Below are 17,902 nucleotides of genomic sequence, written 5' to 3' on the forward strand. Positions count from 1 at the left end.
CACCCCGTATCCACAGGAAAGAAAAGAAGCTTCTGCCCCAAATGGAACATTCCTGCTTGCTAGCCGTCCATACCTGTCTGATCACTGCCCTCATGTACTGTCTCTGCCCGCTTCTGTTTCCTTGGTCCTGACCAGCTCCCAGACCAGTGTAGTGAGTCAGTGTGCTGCAGAAGTCAGCCAAGGGCTGCCTTTTCTGATTGTTAGAAAGCTAAATCCACAGGAAACAATTTAGCTTTCTCATCTGTGATTTTTTTCCCGAAACTTCTAGCATCTGCTACTTTTTCTTTATACTGTACAATGAGATTATGTTTTAGCTGAGAATTAAAGAGCTTCATCATTTTGAGTCCAGTGAATGAATATTTCATGGTGCTCTGCAAAATGGCACCAAATTGAGGGGTCCTGCTACCTGCAGGAGAGTGGGACCCACTGTGTAGTTATCAGATGTTTGATGGAGAGACAGTAGGGTAGGTGAATGGGGACGGGCAGGCAGCATAGGGACTCCCACTCCCCGGGCTGCAGAGCACTGGGACCTTGTCCTACTCAGCTGTGGGACTGCCAGGGGTCACAGACCTGACCGGCAAAGGCCTCTTCCCATTGTCATAGGTCATCTCGCAGATCTGGCCCTACCTAAGCATTATCATGGAAAACAAGTTCCGGGAGAAACTTGAGCCCAAGATCCGGGAGAAGAGCATGCACCTGAGGACCTTCACCTTCACCAAGCTCTACTTTGGACAGAAGGTGAGTGCTGTCTCAGGACGGTCAGTCTGGCCTTACTGTGCAGTCATGTGCCCTCCCTTCCCATCAACCCCCAGCCCAGATCAGTCACCTGACTGCAAAGATCCACTGGACCCCTCATCCCCATGCCACCATGTCTCCAAGTTCCAAGAAAGCCTGCCCAGCTCAGAGGAAACAGGAAAGAGGGGTTTGAAATAGTTTCACTTTCTTAAGCAAAATTTTGGAAACGCCACGGTTGTAGCCAGACAGATACAAAGGTGAACAAATTGTAGTTGCTAACCTTGGGTATCAGCTGGGGCAAACACACCTTCATGGCCGGAGATAGTCAGTGCCACAAAGAGGTTTATAATTTTTTACTGATTGGGTGGTTCTGGCAATCAGTGTTACAAGTCCACACTAGCTGTGAAGATCAGTAGATGTCCCAGGATAGAATGGTCCGTGGCCAAAGAAGTTTGTGTTGGCATACCTCCCGTCAGGGGCCCTATTCTAGACTGGTTTTCTGTTTCACCCTCTCTGCCCCCCTCTTCCTGTCCCAATGTGCCTGATTGATGTGAGTCTGAATTTGATCATCCAAAGGGTGTCCTCCAGGCAGAGAGCTGCTGTGACGTCCACCACCGAGTAAATCAAAGCTGTTGGTATCTAGTCTGTTCTGAAAAGGGCAGGTGTCAGAGTGCGGGCCAGCCTGCTGAGTGCTGTCTGCCACTCTGCCCGGCTAGCCCCCAGGATCAGGGATGGGTTAGGCCTGCCTGAGACCTGGAGATTCTGGTTTCTACCACTCAGACTCTGCCAGGACAGGCTTGTGCCAGCATGTGTGGCTTCATGTGCTCACTCCTTATTTCATCACCTGTGACGGAGCACGTGCTGTGCACTCGGCACCACAGACAGAGGTGGGTGTGGCCACACCCCTATCTGTGGGAGGCAGATGCATAAGCTGGCGGATGACACCACGGCAGTGTACGCACGCAGGCTGACGCCACGGCAGTGTACGCACGCAGGCTGACGCCACGGCAGTGTACGCACGCAGGCTGACGCCACGGCAGTGTACGCACGCAGGCTGTCGCCACGGCAGTATATATACTCAGGTGGAGAGGAATGTGTGCGTTCACAAGTGGAGGGGTGAAGAGGGGTGTGGTAGCGGGGACGACTTCTAGAAGGTGGCAATATCTGAGTTAGGTTTTGAAAAATTCAACAGGCTGAGAGCCAGGAAGCCTGCAGACTGCTGTGTTTCCAGCACGGGCTGCCCCACCAGCTCCTCGGGCCAGGGTGTCTCTGGTCTTTGGGATGTGGTACTGCTGGCCGGCCATCCTCAGGAATGATTTTAACCATGTCAGGAGAACCTGGAGGGGGAAGCTGCAGGCTGACCAGATGACCTAGGCCTGCAGGGGAAACACCAGACTCCTGATCTTGTCATTCAAACCCTCCACCTCCCCTCTTCTCTCCCATTCCCTGTATTTCCCCTCCTCTCCATCCTGGGGTCACAGAGGACTCCTCAGCAACCCTCCTGGGCTTGGCCAGGACTCAGTGCACTCACCACCCCTGCTTCCTTCACACCCACTCTCTCCAATTCCCATCTGTGTCCAGCTCCCCTCTGTGCTGTCGGGACCTTGGGGCAGTGGCTTAACTTCTCTGAGCTCCAGTGTCCTCATGAGTTAAAGGAAAGGACCACTTCTAAAGGTTATTGTGAGGCATTAACAGCAGGCCTGGCCTCAGGGCCCCTCTGTGCAGCTGTGTGGATAGTGCCACTGTGCATTCTCTGCCCCTAGCAGAGAGGGCCACTGTGCTAAGGGCCAGTAAAGGCCGAGTTCTAGCCTGGAGCCCTTTACCTGACGGGGCCCTAGGCCAGGGTCACCCTGTCTGGTACAGAGCTGGTGGTTACCCTCCTCACTGAGACAGTGACCTCTGGGCAGGGAGCCTTCCCCAGGACCTGTCTGCATGTGAGGGTGTCTGGCTGGCTGAGCTTTCCTAGGTGTTGGCAAACACCTCCTCTCCTCTAGGAGCAGCCCTGGGCTATGGCAGGTAGTCCCAGTACCCCTTCTTTCAACCTGGGCTTCCACTGAGTCCAGAAGACCCTCTTAAAGCAAAAGAATATGAAATTAAGAACACGAAATTAGAAAAAAATGAATATTAAATGAGAGAAAGAAAATAAATCAGAACAAGTTATACATTTTAATAAGCTGACATATCACACACATCACAAACTCTGGAAAAACTACCTGATAAATTATCAGCTCGACATGTCCCTGTACCACCCTCCCCTGCAGGTTGGGCTCCATCCTCTGAGAATCATTTTGTGTGACAGAGCATTTGTACTTAGCACTTTCTATGGAGAGAATCCAAAGATAAAGGAATCTTTTCTCTAATGGGATTATTGAATTTTTCCCCAACATTTTATTTTGAAAAATTCCAAACATAGAAAAGAGTTAAAAAAATTATTTACTGACCCTCACATACATACGTCTGTCGTACAAGTGTTAACCTTTTGCTGTATGTGCGTTGTTGCACATCCTTGCACATCTATCTCTCCATCCTTTTTTGTTTGTTTGTTTTGAGACAGAGTCTCACTCTGTCACCCTGGGTAGAGTGCCATGGTGTCATCATAGCTCACAGCAACCTCAAACTCCTGGGTTCAAGTGATTGATCCTCTTGCCTCGGCCTCCCAACTAGCTGGGTCTGCAGGTGCTCACCACGACCTGCCATGTCACCCGGCTAAGTTTTTGAGCTCAGGCTGGTCTCAAACTCCTGAGCTCAAGGGATCCTCCAGCCTCAGCCTTTCAGAGTGCTGGGATAACAGGTGTGAGCTACCTTGTCTGATTTTCTATTCATTTTAAAAAATTGATTTCAAACTAAATAGCAGACATCAGTGAACTTCATTCCTAACCACTTCAGCGTATATATCATTAACTCAAATTCAAATAAAATTTGTTTTTTCTTGATAATAACCAGACCTCACTCCAATGCCACCTGATAGAAGAGTCTGAACTGAGGTAGAAGCTGATAACACAAGAAAAAATTCCTAAGATGGCCCTGGGTTAGGGCACTTTAATTCCAAGGGTCACAACCCTGACCAGGGAGCCTGGCCTCTTGCCTTGCCCTGCTGGGGCAACTCCTACTCACCTGCAGACTGAGTTTAAATGCTTGCTCCTCCAGGAAGCCTTCAGTAATGACCCTTATCCCTAAGCTGGGCTGGGAGATATTGCTTCGATCCCGAGGTGTCCATGTGACAGCCCCCTCCCCATTTGTTTTCATTGTGGCCCCCACCCCACTTGTCTCCTGTGCTTGCTGTGAGCCCATCAGGGCAGTCTCAGCCGCCTTGCCCCTGGCCTTCCCCTTGTCTGGTGCCCGTCACAGAATGAGTGCTCAGTAAATATCTGCATGGGATATTTACTGATATTTATTAAGTAAATATCAGGAGGGGGCACATTCCAGGGAGGGAAATCTCAGGGGCTATGGGATAGATTTTTGTGTTTGTGCCTCATCCTGGGAGTGCAGTGGTCACATGTGTTGTGGTTGACAAGAACCAGGGCCAGGAGATGGGCTGGCAGCTGCGCCCTGCAGCAAGAACCCTCTGACTAGCCTTCTGGCATCTCTCCCAGTGCCCCAGGGTCAACGGTGTCAAGACATACACCAATAAGTGCAACCGAAGACAGGTGGTCCTGGACCTGCAGATATGGTGAGCCCTGTTGCCTGTGGGGCCAGGTGTGGGCTGCAGGGGCTGCGGGAGACTGTGGGAACAGCCAGTGTAAGACTGAGAGGCACATATACACTCTGACTTGGGGTGTCAAAACCCTCACAGGACCCTCCCCTGGTGCTGGGGCACAAGGTCCTTCCTGAGGAAGGGGAAGAATGTCACGTGAATGAAATAGAGGAATGACTGGTTCCAGGAGAATCACCTCTGACCCCTGGGCACAGGCCTGGCTTCTCCCATCTCATGGCGTACTCTGGGTACCGAAACCCAGACAGCAGAGATTCCTTGGAAACCAAGGCCAGGTCACTGGAGGGTCAGACCACCTGCCTCAGAGAGGATGTGGCTAGAGGGAGCAAGCGTGACAGGAAGATGTGGGGAATGACGGTGAGGCCTAGGGAGCTCCAAGTGCAGGCTGAGAGAGGCCAGCTGGAGAGCTGGGCTTTGTGGCTCCTCAGGAAAACAAGAGGATACAAAGACACATCAGTGACTAATTCAGGGGATTGGGCAAGGGCACCTCCTTTAAATGAGGTTCATAATGGGCTTGAGTCAGGAAGAAGGGAGATGCAATCTAGGAAGTCTTCCTGGAGGTGGTGTGTTTTGAATTGTGCTTTAAAAGGCAAAGGATCAACTCCTGAAGTTCCAGAGTGTTGCCATTCCTTTCCAATGTTTCATATTTCCTGTCCTTAGCCCAGAGGCTGGCACTGAGAGCACACTGGGAAGACAGGAGCCACTTTTGGGATTATCCACCTCCATTTGGGGGCCAGTTTCAAGTGTGTAGGGATGGTGGTGGTCTATCCAGCGCTGCTGGTGCCTGGGGCTCTGCCACAAGATCCCTGTATGAATAACTTTGCCAGTCTGAGGTCATCTGGCTCACTCAGTGCCCCCGGCAGCTCCCCGGGTCCCTGTCTGCCGGATCCTTCCCTGGGGGCAGTGTCCTTCAAGACCTGTGGTAATGGTGGCAATCAACTGGGAAAAATGAAAGTAAAAGCGGCAAGAGATAAAGGGACAGAACACACAGAATGGAGTTTTTTGTTTGTTTGTTTGTTTTTGAGACAGAGCCTCAAGCTGTCCCCCTGGGTAGAGTGCAATGACATCACAGCTCACAGCAACCTACAACTCTTGGGCTCAAGCGATTCTCCTGCCTCTGTCTCCCAAGTAGCTGTGATTACAGGCGCCTGCCACAATGCCTGGCTATATATATTTTTTTGATTGCAGCCATCATTGTTGTTTGGCAGGCCCCGGCTGGATTCGAACCTGCCAGCTCAGGTGTATGTGGCTGGTGCCTTAGCTGCTTGAGCCACAGGCGCCAAGCCAGAATGGAGTTTTAAAGAGTGCTCATAGGGGTCCACCACTAGCTTGTGGGGCTTCAGCGAGTGGCCCTGAGTGTTGTTCCACCCAGCTTTTATTTTATTTTATTATTATTTTTTTTTATTAAATCATAGCTGTGTACATTGATATAATCATGGGGCATCATTCACTAGCTTCACAGACTACCCAACTTTTATTGAAGGCTATTTTCTTAATTAGCAGAGGGGGTATTCTAAGGAGGGGAACAAAAATGTCAGCAGTTTCTATGAGTAAGCATGTTAGTTTTTATTCTATCTGTAATCATTAACTTTAAGGGTCTAGGCAGCCTTGAGAAATCCAGAACCTGAGCCTTGTGTGGGGCAGCCTCCTGTCTGTGGTCACACACACAGATTCCTTGGGGAAGGTTGGGATCGGTGGAAAAGAGGAATTTTCTCCTTATCTCCACCTGGACGCGTTTCCCTCAGTGAGTAGGGTACAAGCCCTCTTGCCTGTACCTTGGGGCTCTAGCTGTTCCCTTGATCTCTGTCTTGGCCATAATACGAATCCCCACAATGGTATTTGCTTCTGGAAGGTTGTTGACTGGGCAGGGGACGGCCTGGTTAGTGTTCCTCCCAGGCCTTGCATGTTCTTCAAAGTGCTTACAGACCCAGCAGGGGGGTTTGTAAGCTGAATTCCTCACAGGCTTCTAGTAAAAGCAGAAACTGCCCAGATAAGTAGTTCAACTATTATTTTAAAAGTAAGCTAGCTAAATTGTTTTTATTCTACCTTGCTCAGCTTATTTCTCTGTTTTCCCCCTTTCTGGGAGTGTTTTCTCTTGCCAAGAATGGGGTTTTCAGTCCCCATTCTCCCTGTACTGTCTCCTCCGTCCTCTCGGGGCACTCGGCATTTCTGTGACTTGTGACGTTGGGCTCCTATGCCCATGCCCCACAGATGTTCCACGGCTGTTCTCTCCTCCCTTTAGTTTCCTTCAGCCCACTGACAGGGTCTCCTGGTCTTTACCCTCACAGGCTCCCTGTGCCCATCACCTGGCAGGAGCCACCAGCTGGACTCAGGCTCCTGTCCTGAGGCCTTGTTACCTTTCCCCACCCCCAGTAACGTCTGGACAATGGCTGCTTCTGTGTCCTCTGGAAGAGACCTGAGCAGAGATGGGGTGGGGAGGCAGCAGTATGAAGTGGGGGATGTACTGACCCAGAGCCCCTCCTTTTCATCTTTGGGGTGTCATGGTGTGAGGTGGTGCCCAGAGCCAGTCCCCTTATGGTCAGGAGTGGGGCTGTGTCTGGGATATCTGGGCACAGAGATCTGGGCAGAGCTGAGAAAGGCTGAGGCTCTTAGGGAGGCCATGTGCTGAGCCACCGAATTCAGGCTTGGCGACTGGCCACCGGGCTTAGGTTGTGTAATGCTGGGCACACTTCCTAACATCTCTGAGCAGTGGACCTGCCCCCTCTCTACCTTCCTCGTCCCTCCCATTTCAGCTACATCGGTGACTGTGAGATCAGTGTGGAGCTGCAGAAGATACAGGCTGGTGTGAATGGGATCCAGGTGGGGCCCAGCATAGCTGCCTCAGCTCCATTCTTGGGAATGGGGATCAGGGAAGTGGGAAGCCGGCTCATGGCAGGGCAGGCTGCAGAAGGCTGGTGACAATAGAGGAACTTCTGGCCTGAAGTCACATGGCTGGGAACTGGTGGTCGAGCTTTGCCAACCTGCAGCTCCACCTCAGGGCCCCATAAGCTGCCTCTGACTGTGGAGCCCCGAGAGGCTTTGGCTGCTTGTAAAAGTGAGAGGTGCTGCTCTCGGGGTGATGAAGAGCCAGAGATTGAGGGACCCAGGAGGTGGGAATAACTGAAGCCAGGAACACAGGAACTGAGTTGGGGCTGGAAACTGTTCCTAGGTCATCTGGACAAAGGCTGCAGCCATGGGGGCCAGCACACAGGGAGGTGGGCCATGGGGGCAGCTCATTGCCCCAGTAGCTGGCAAATGGGACAGAGCTGTGTCCAAGCCTCTATATCCCAAGTAAGAGCAAGTGGCCTCTGGCAGCTGGTCCTGGCATTTGTGGGTGGTGTGGGCATGAAATGAGATAGCAGATGGCCTCGGCCAAGCCCAGCAGGCATGGGAAGGAAGAAGGCTGGGGACCCTCAGGGGCCATCTGTGTCCATCCAGTTGCAGGGCACCCTGCGGATCATCCTGGAGCCCCTCTTGGTGGACAAGCCCTTCATAGGAGCCGTGACTGTGTTCTTCCTTCAGAAGCCCGTGAGTCCTGGGCATCAGAGGTGGGCCCGCTGCTCCCTGTGAGGAAGCATTTGTCCACTGGACCCCAGACATTGAGTTTGATCCCACAGACCCCACTGTGCAAGCCCACCTAACCCCAGGCACTCACACACCGTATCCCATTTAATCATTGAGGCACCTGTGAAGTTAGACTCTGCCCGCCCCAAGATGAGGCAGCTAAGCTCGGAGGTCACAGATGGCCTGAAATGGAGCCTAAGACTCAAACTCAGAGCTCTGAAAGTCCAGGCCAGCCTGTGCCCCATGACTAGCCCATTCCTGAGATGGTCCTTGCAGGGAAGCAGCAGCCTGAAGGCTCCCACCCCATCCCAGGCTAAAGCTTGGGCCCTCTATGCCCCATGAGGCCTGAGCAGGGCTGAGGGTACTCTCACCTGCCTGACACCCCTGCAGGCTGGATTCTCCATTCAGGTGCGCGTGACCAAGGTTTCAGCCCTGCCCCCAGCCCCCTCCAGCCTAACAGCCTCTCTCTGTCCTGCAGCACCTGCAGATTAACTGGACAGGCCTGACCAACCTGCTAGATGCGCCGGGAATCAAGTAGGTGCCTGGGAGGGCCTCTGGGGAAGGCCCAGGTGTGGGGGTCCTCCGAGCTCCACGTGACCCTTGTGTGAATTAGGGACTGTTCTCACGATTTCACAATAGCTGTGTCATCCTCAAGGTTCTCCCTGTGGGGGCAAAAGTGTGCATGTGTTTAGAGTCGGGGTGGGAGGTTAATGGGGTCATAGGGCCTCAATGGGCAGGCACTGTGCCCAAAGCACGTATACGCGTGCTGTGGGGGAGAAGTGCTTTGCTCAGTGTTGCGCTGAGGGACATTGAGGTCTCTGTCCCGGTGCAGGAGGAGAGAGGCTCCAATCCCATGAGATGTGGTTCTAGAGGAGCTGCGTGGGCTAGTGCGAGGCGAGCACAGGCTCTAGAATCAGACTCAGCAGCTCCTGACCCTATCACTTAGCAGCTGAGTGACTGTGTTAACTTCACCTTTCTAGGCTCTTCCTCAGTAAAAGGGGAGCCTGTCTTGGGGTCCCTAGAACACCCAGGTGTGTGTGGTGGTAGCATACTGGGTGTGTACCTCTGAGCATCCTCTCTTCCTTACTCCAGCCCCTCCTCAACCCATGTGAGTGGGGAGAAGCCTGTGTTGCCTCCCCTGACCACAGTGACAAATGCAGATGTGGGAGGGGCAGCTGTCACAACAGAGACCAGCAAGGAGGAGCTGGCCCTGGAGACCCTGCCTTCTTGGGGCCCTGTGAAGACTGTTCTCAGAGCCCCACACCCTTTGAGAGGAGCAGAAGAGGGTGCCAGCCCCAGTCGACAGGTCTACCAGGAGGAAGAGACAGACTGTCCAGGGCTAGCACCAGTTGGCTCACCAGGCTCAGGGGACATGCACACTAATCTCAGTTGCCCTGGACAAAGAGAATCCAGACATGCATTCTTTGATTCAAAAAATATTTATTAAGCACTTACAATCTGTGCCAGGTCTGTTCCAGGTGGTGTCCCCATCTCCCTATACTGGGAGACAGGCAATGAACAGAGAACGTGAGTGATGTCAGGGAGTAGAGGGCTATGTCGTAACCCCTGCTGTGGGCTAAGCACTGTGCTCAGCACCTCACACTACTCCCTCAATCCCACAGCCACCTTAGGAGTAGGCATTGTGAGCCCCTCATTTCTAAAGTAGAGATGAGGACACCAAGTTACAGAGAGGCTAGCGACTTGCCCAAGTCACACAGCGAGCAGGTGGTGCAGCTGAGATTCTAATGCAGGTTCTTGCTCTTAGCTACCACACTGTGCTGCCTCAGGGAACAAAGCAGGATGGAAGCAGTGGGGCTGGGCCATGAGTAGTGGGATAGAAAGTAGGGGGCTGGTGCAGTGTACCCCCGCCACCTGTTTCCAGGCAAGGTGAGGTCAGGGATGTTCTCTTAGCTGTTCACTCTGCCAAGCTGGGCTACTGCTTCCAGCTGTGGGGATGGATGGATGGAGAGGCAGGTGGCACGGCAGGGGTGGGGGGAATGCCTGCCCTCCACAGCTGGCCATACCTGGTCTTCCAGTGAGTTGTCAAACAGCCTGCTGGAGGATCTCATTGCTGCTCACCTGGTGCTGCCCAATCGCGTGACTGTGCCTGTGAAGAAGGGGCTGGATGTGACCAACCTGCGCTTTCCTCTGCCCTGCGTGAGTACCCAGTTCTGGCCATAGAGCCCTGGGCCCAGTGCTAAGGGACAGAGGGGCTGGTGGGCGAGGTGTCCTGTTACCTTGAGTATATTCTCAGACAGGGAGCCTCATTTCTGTCCTGTGAGGTATCCTCCTTTATAGGGAGGAGACTCAGGCTCAGGGAGATTGAATGACTTACCCAAAGTCACCCATCTAGGATGAGCGGAACTTTATCACTAAATATATCACGGGGACTGTGCCATACTAGGGTAGATCGAGACTTTCCTCATTCTTTTAAACAGCTGCAAAGCACCCACTATGTGATGTAGTGAAGTTTATTCAACCAGTTCGCAACTAATGGACAGTTATATTGGGTCTTTTGCTTTTACAAATAGTAGTATAATGAATAGCCTCTTGGGTGTCTTTTTAAACTTCTGCTACAGTGCCCTTGGGGTAGATTGCCAGAAGTTGGATTTCTGGGTCAAAGCGTAAATGCATGTATTTTTACTGATATTTAATAAAAAATAATAATTCTGGGAAGGAGTCATACCTTCAACCCCATTAACTATTCCTAATTCCTGCACTGTGTTCTTTATTTAAAAAGTTATATTTTTTTCATTTCTTTTTTAATAACCATGGGGAAGGGGCCTGCCCTAGGCATGGTCCAGGCTATTGTGGGGTGGGACTTGGTGCTGGGTTGTTATGGATGCTGGGACCTAGGCCAGCAGCAGGCAGTGTCCACAGGGTATGTACACTTGGGTGTCAGAAAGAGTGACACCAGGGCTTGATCTTCGTGCTGGTCACATGGTGGGGAGGTGGGGGCTGGAGCAAAGGAGGAAACCTCTTCAGGTGGTGTAGTTGTTGGCACCAGAGAGGCAAATGGCTGCAGTTGGACAAGCCATTCCTGCAGCAGTTTGGGGGCAGGGAGTGTGGGAAGGCCAGAGGTGTGGGCTGGCTTCCTGATGCAGCCATCACTTGCTGTATGGTCTTGCCCAGGTCACTGCCAACTCTGGCTTCTGACTCCCAGTCCAGAGCAGCAAGCTGGGGGCAGCAGTGATTTCTGATGGCTTTTTCTGTGACGTCTGTGTGTTGGGGGCTGGCAAGGCCCAGGAAGCAGCTGTGAGCCCTGGGCTTGAACATTTTCCAGGGGGTGATCAGAGTCCACTTGCTGGAGGCAGAGGACCTGGCCCAGAAGGACCACTTTCTGGGGCTCCCACGCAAGTCAGACCCCTACGCCAAGGTCAGCATCGGCCTGCAGCATTTCCGGAGCAAGACCATCTATAGGAACTTAAACCCCACCTGGAACGAGGTGTTTGAGGTGAGGATTTGTTGGCTACTCTTGTCAGCCCTTACTGCCCTCCAGGCTCCTGGGTCATGCTGGGCACAGACAGGGAGGGCCTTTCCCTCGCGTGCTCACTGGCAACGCTAGGCCAAGGGAGTGGGCCTTGGAGACGGGCAGCCATGGCTGTGTGATTTCTACTTCCCGTATCTACCAGGCTTCCAGAGGAGGGCTACCATGGTCCCACTGGAGGGCCAGCCATGGGCAAGTTCCTCCCTCCCTCAAAACCAGAGTTGGCTTTGTTGGAAGTTTTCAGATCAAAGTAAAAGACCCTCAGAGGAAGCTCTGCCCCAGTCTTCTCAGGCTCCCCGGCCAGAGGCAGGACCAGGTGCCCAAAGCTCTTCTCTGAGTTCAGCCACAGTCCCTGCTACTTGAAGGGTAGAACCATAGCTTCTTTAGGCCTTGAAGGCACCTCAGATTACATGTCACCTCCAAGGTGGATGCTCTGTTACACCTTGGGTGATGCAGGGGGTGCGGGGGTGATAAAAGGCAGCTGGGCTTCCTGGTGTTCCAACCCACGAGAGCAGGGAGAGCCTGACGGGTAAGTGCTCTGGAAGCTGCGAGCCCCGTGCAGAATGAACGGCAGCCACTGTCCCCTGAGTACCCCTCTGCCACAGGCAGCAGATGTTGTCTCTAATCCTCTCTTGCACCCTGCAGGGAGAGACATCACTCCTTTCTCATGGGTGGGGTTCTCAAAGTGCTGAGAAGGCCAGGGGCCTGCCAGGGCTCTGAGCTGGGAATTGGCTCCCCTTGTGCCGTATGGAAGGTTGGTTCATCGGCCGTGGTGGCCTGCAGGTCAAAACACCTATCTTTCCTTCTAGTTCATGGTATATGAGGTCCCTGGGCAGGACCTGGAGGTGGACCTGTATGATGAGGATCCTGACAGGGATGACTTCCTGGGCAGGTGAGGAGGATGGCAGGGGTATGCTTGGGGGCAGTCTTCCTTCCCCTGGGGTGCTGGGCCAGGCCTTGGGGCACAGGTACCCCTGCCTCCAACTGATCTGCAGCCCTCTCTGGGCACTTGGTCACTCTGACATGGTGATTGATCCAGGCAACCTGCCCCACCATTCCACGTTCCTGCCATACATCTTTCTAGATGTCTCCTGAGTGTCCAGACCTGACCTAGGCCCTGGTGGGGTGCAAAGAGGGCCCCAAGGCTTTGCTTTCTGCCCTCCTGATAATGTACCCAGAGTCCCCGTGTGGAGTAGTCAGCAAGGCTGGCACATGGCCACATGCCTGGTCCCAAGAAACCCTGGCTGCTCTGTCATGGGTGTATTCTTCAGGGTTATGGGCGGACTGGCGTTGCCAGAATCAGCTGGCCGCAAAGCCTCAAATTTATGTCTTTTGGCCCAGCAGTCCCATTCTCAGGAATCTCCTATAAATTAACACTTCAATCTGAAATGTCCACTGCAGAGGCTATTTGCAGTAGCAGAACAATCTCCTGGAAGCGTGAATGTCCACCCTCAGAGGATACCTGCTGAATGTTAGAATAAATTTGCCATTACTAAACTACAGAATCTTCCACAGCACTGAAAAACAAGTGGAATCCGTGTTGCGTTAGTGGAGGAGAGCAGTGTCATTTGTTTGACCTTTTCAGGAGAGGCCCCTCGAGTGTGTATCTTTGCTTGTGGCTGTTTACCCTGCTCATCTCGGGGTAGGAGGCAGTGGAGGGAGTTCTACCCGACTCTTCAGGCTCCTGTATTGTGTACCTTGTTTCCGCGAACACAACGAAATAGGAGGGGCACAGTCTGAGCCTATGAAACAGCCGCCCAGCAGATGTTGCTTATCACTTTTTGTTTTTCATCTTAAGGAGAACAGGTGCAGTTTTGTACTATTGCAGATTAGAAGTGTGGCTTTGTGTCACTGAGTTCTGGTGTGTTTTGGGCTCAAACACATTTCTAACAGTTGCGTTTTTCTCTCTGGCTATCAGGCCTTTCTGGAGTTGGCCTTGGTTCAATGCAGGTCAGGGCCAGGCTGTGATGTGGGTGTTACCTCCTCTCTCTCTCTCACTCACACACACACACGTGCCAACTATACTTAGCCCTTGGCAGGGCACGCAGGGCAGTTTTGGAAATGGAAGAGCATTTGGGGTTGGTAAAATGAGTGCAAGAGGCGATGCCTCTGGCATTTGAGGGACTGGGAGGCTGAATTCCTGCAATGCCTGGGTAGTTTTGCACAATGACGAATCATCCCACTCAAAATGCCAGTAGTGCTGTTATTGAGAAATCCATGGGGGCTGTGTCCAGCAGCCTCTTCTTGTCCCTCGGGGGTGGGGGCACCAACTGCTCCCCTGGCAGCATGCCCCTGGGAGCAGCCCTGATGGCTGGCTAGCCTTCCCTTGCCTGGAGCCAACCCTGGCCTCCCATTGGTTCCATGGGATGAATAAGATCCTGTCTTAACGGCCCCCTGGGATACGTGAACACTCAGCTGCCCGCCTCCTCTGAGCTGAGCTGACCTCTCTCCCTGTGTGTTGCAGCCTGCAGATCTGCCTCGGGGATGTCATGCTGAACAGAGTGGTGGATGAGGTAGAGTCGGGACCTGTAGCCCTGGGGAGTTTCAGCACGTTGCCTCTCAGCTCAGTTAGTCCTAAGGAATGGGCCCCCTCTGTGTGGGGCTGCACACAGGCCCATCTTTGGGCAAAAGCTGGCTGAAGCACAGATGACTCCAAGGACTCCCCAGCATCTGGGTTGGAAGAAGCTTCCCAGAGAAATGCCCACGGCCTAAGGACCCCCAGCAGGGGACAGTCAACATCACAGGGGAGGGCAGGCTAGGCAGGCTATGTCCATCCCAAAGTTATAGCACTTCTGCCTTCCTATAACCACATCACCCCTGAGCCCAGCGTGTACCCTATCTGGGCTGGTCCATCTTTCCCTGGAGCCTACTAGGGCCCTCGCAGGTCACAGGACTGGGCTACTCAAAGAGGGTCAGTGGCATCTCCCTGGTCCTTACCTTGAGCTTTCCCTCTCCACCCTCACCCCACAGTGGTTTGTCCTGAATGACACAACCAGTGGGCGACTGCACCTGCGGCTGGAGTGGCTTTCGCTGCTCACTGACCAGGATGCTCTGATTGAGGTGAGTGCAGGTGTCAAGGGCTCCTCGCAGGAAGGTGGAGGGCCCCATGTGACACAGGCAGTGTGCAGATGGAGGGTGGGAGAGAGATGGCCCCTGTCTCTGCTCACCACCTGGAGAATATGTCACTCAGCCATCTCCACAGAGGGGAACTCCAGCAAGCAGCTCTGAGCATCTCCATCACCTGCAGGGACGAGGGGTCCTTAGAGGTCTGTGTCAGTGCCTGTCAGCCGAGTACGTGGGGAAACCTGCCTTGTGTCTAACTTGAATCTTTCATGCTGCAGGGGGATTCTTAGCCTCAATAAAAAGCTAGGTAGGCTTGGCACCTGTAGCTCAGCGATTAGGGTGCCAGCCACATACACAAGAGCTGGCCGGTTTGAACCTAGCCCGGGCCTGCTAAACAACAATGACAACGATAACCCAAAATAGCAGGGTGTTGTGGCAGGTGCCTGTAGTCCCAGCTGAAGCTGAGGCAAGAGAATCATTTAAGCCCAAGAGTTGGAGGTTGCTATGAGCTGTGATGCCATGGCACTCCACCTAGGGCGACAGCTTGAGACTCTGTCTCAAACTAACTAACTAAATAAATAAATAAAATAACAATAAAAATCTAGGTTGTAAGAGATCTTACAGGTAGTCTGGTCTCTAAGGGCTGGCTGGCTTCCGTCTGCCCTAAGTAGGCTTTTCCAAACCCGTGTGTGTGTCCTGCTGCCGTGGGCACCCAGTGAAGGTCTGTGTCTGCTTACAGGACCATGGTGGTCTCTCCACTGCCATCCTTGTGGTCTTCTTGGAGAGTGCCTGCAACCTGCCGGTGAGTGGCGACAGGTCCAGAGTTTCATACACACCCCGCCTTATGCCCATCGCTTTCAAATGTCCCTGTGTTCCTTTAACCCTGTTATTCTTTTGCTGCAGAGAAACCCTTTTGACTACCTGAATGGTGAATATCAAGCCAAAAAACTCCCTAGGTTTGCCAGGGTGAGTGAGCGTGTGAGTGAACACTACAGCGAAGGCAATCATGGCTCCTCTTCCCTGGAGTAACTGCAACTATGTGCACTTGGCCTGGGGCTAGCAAGAGGTGTGATTGTTGAGTCCATTGTGCCAGGCACTGGGCTTGGCAATTTGTCCCCCACATTTGTTATCCTTATAGAGTCCCATGATGACTGTGTATCGTTAATTTTTATTGCCATTTTACAAACAGGACTCAGAGGTTAAGTGCCTGCTTGGGTCATGCAGCTATGAAGAAGAGCCAGAACTTGGCTCTACCCTGTTTTCATGGCCTCAGAGAACAAGAGCCTGTGCCCAGCCAGGCTCAGCTCTGGCCTCTGGTCTTTAACTTGGAAGACCTCTGGCTGTCAGTCCTATCCTGGTACCTGCACAGCCTGGGGGGCCTGGGAGCACCAGAGCAGCCTCTCAAAGGGAAGGGACCCGGACCCAGGTCCCACTGGGGCTATCTCAAGCTGAAGTTCATGTGCCACCTTCATTGTTGTGGATTTGTTCCCTCACAGAATAAGGTCAGCAGAGACCCTTCTTCCTACGTCGAGCTGTCTGTAGGCAAGAAGACACACACAAGTAAGGTAGGTAGCTTGGTGTGTGATCCTGGGGTGAGGACATGGGTCCCAGTCCTTCTCAGGGTGAGAGGCAAAAGAGAAGGAATTGCCTTTCACTGAATGTCTAGTAGCCCTTTATTTTATTTAGTTGTCACAATATCTCATGAAAGAGTTTTATAGTTGAAGAATATGAGAAGCAGAAATAAATGACTTACCCCAGGGCACAGGCTACCAAGCTCAGCTGTGGTTCTGAAGCTCACATCCCTTCCACCATGAGGCTTCTCTGTCCAGAAGCAGAAATCCTGTCAGCCTCTTCCTCCCTTTCTCTGAAGGGCTCTAAGGCCAGGGTAATCTTCGGTCCCATAAACCTCCTGGCCAAGCATTCCCTGCTGTTGAATCTGGCTGGCTGCAGTGTGCATGGGTCTGACTCCCGGACAGACACAGGTCAGGTTCCTGGTGGTACCTGGTGGCCAGCTCTGCCCAACCTGACCCTTCAATGATCTTTCCCTCTTCTCTTCCTAGACCTGTCCCCACAGCAAGGACCCTGTATGGAGCCAAGTGTTCTCCTTTTTTGTGCAGAATGTGGCAGCTGAGCAGCTCCATCTGAAGGTTTGCCTGAAACTGGGCTCCTGAAACAAAGTTAAGAGGTTTCTAGGCCAGGCAGGTGGGGCGCTGGCAGTGTTTAGTCAGCCCCCTGAGGGTGGGAGAGGACACTTAGGGTTCACAAGGCCTCATCTCCTTGAGGCTAGTGCCCAAGGTCATCATGTAGGAGGCTGTGAGAAGACAACCCCTCAAGTCCCTTGGCTCTCCCTGCAAAGGTCTTTCAAGCTGATGCCTAGCACCCGGAACAATCTGTGCTAGAATCTACCTAGGACATTAATAATGGGGTACTTCTTTCTTTAAAAATACATTTCATTTAATCTTCATAAACAATCTATGGAAGAGAGTTATCTTTTTTTTTTTTTTTTTTAACATATGAGCAAGAGAGGCTAAAACCATGATGTGTCCGAGATTTCACAGCAGCAAGTGCTGGAGCTGAGATCTTTTGGGTCCTGAGCCTTGCCTGGATGCCATTATGAAGGAACATAGCTCGTCAGTCTTTAAAGCCCATGGCCCTGGGCATGTGACAGATGGACCTCATGTAGCTCATAATTGCCTCTACCCTGAGTCACACTGTCTTCCTTGGACTGAAGGTAGTTTCCAGAATAGGACCAGAAGCTAATAGAAGCACAAGTGAACCCAGACTTGGCAGGGCAGTGGGGCTTGGTCATACTCTTGTTTTGTGATTGCTTTACTACCCAGGTGCTTGATGATGACCAAGACTGTGCTCTGGGTGTGCTGGAGTTCCCCCTGTGCCAGATCCTCCCCTACGCTGACCTCACCCTTGAGCAGCGCTTTCAGCTGGACCACTCAGGCCTGGATAGCCTCATCTCTATGAGGCTGGTGCTTCGGGTAAATCGCTTCTGTTCCCTGGGGGAGGGGAGGAAAGGGGAGAGGAGCTCTGGCTATGGATCAAGGTGAACTGCCCCAGCACTAAGTACCTGCTCCATGTCTGGAAGAAACCAGGAGATAGAGGCATGTTTTTCATCAATTTTGAAATATTGTCAGCCATTATCTCTTCAAATATTGTCTCTCCTCCATTTTTTTATACTCTTGTTTCTAGAATTTCTCATCTATCCACCATGTCTCTTGATCTCACCTTCATTCCCATCTCTTTATCTCAGGGTGCTATATTCTAATTTCTTCAGTGCTGTTTTCCAGACCATCAATTCTTTCTTTGACTAAGCCTAGTTTATTGTTTGA

General features: G+C 52.4%; 1 protein-coding gene across 3 annotated transcripts in view; it reads left to right on the forward strand.

The window, feature by feature from the left end:
- ESYT3 (extended synaptotagmin 3) overlaps positions 1-17,902 on the forward strand; it is a 46,181-nt gene that overhangs the window by 20,715 nt on the left and 7,564 nt on the right. For all 3 annotated transcript variants that reach the window (XM_053598902.1, XM_053598903.1, XM_053598904.1), the window contains exons 3-17: positions 604-738; positions 4,329-4,405; positions 7,201-7,267; positions 7,886-7,975; positions 8,490-8,545; positions 10,048-10,168; positions 11,295-11,465; positions 12,308-12,390; positions 13,963-14,011; positions 14,469-14,558; positions 15,301-15,363; positions 15,465-15,527; positions 16,058-16,126; positions 16,622-16,708; positions 17,402-17,551. In XM_053598902.1, the coding sequence (XP_053454877.1) occupies positions 604-738; positions 4,329-4,405; positions 7,201-7,267; positions 7,886-7,975; positions 8,490-8,545; positions 10,048-10,168; positions 11,295-11,465; positions 12,308-12,390; positions 13,963-14,011; positions 14,469-14,558; positions 15,301-15,363; positions 15,465-15,527; positions 16,058-16,126; positions 16,622-16,708; positions 17,402-17,551 (1,371 nt within the window). The remainder of the gene's footprint in view (positions 1-603; positions 739-4,328; positions 4,406-7,200; positions 7,268-7,885; positions 7,976-8,489; positions 8,546-10,047; positions 10,169-11,294; positions 11,466-12,307; positions 12,391-13,962; positions 14,012-14,468; positions 14,559-15,300; positions 15,364-15,464; positions 15,528-16,057; positions 16,127-16,621; positions 16,709-17,401; positions 17,552-17,902) is intronic.

This window comes from Nycticebus coucang, chromosome 8 (assembly GCF_027406575.1).
Source record: "Nycticebus coucang isolate mNycCou1 chromosome 8, mNycCou1.pri, whole genome shotgun sequence".
NCBI classification, from domain to species: domain Eukaryota; kingdom Metazoa; phylum Chordata; class Mammalia; order Primates; family Lorisidae; genus Nycticebus; species Nycticebus coucang.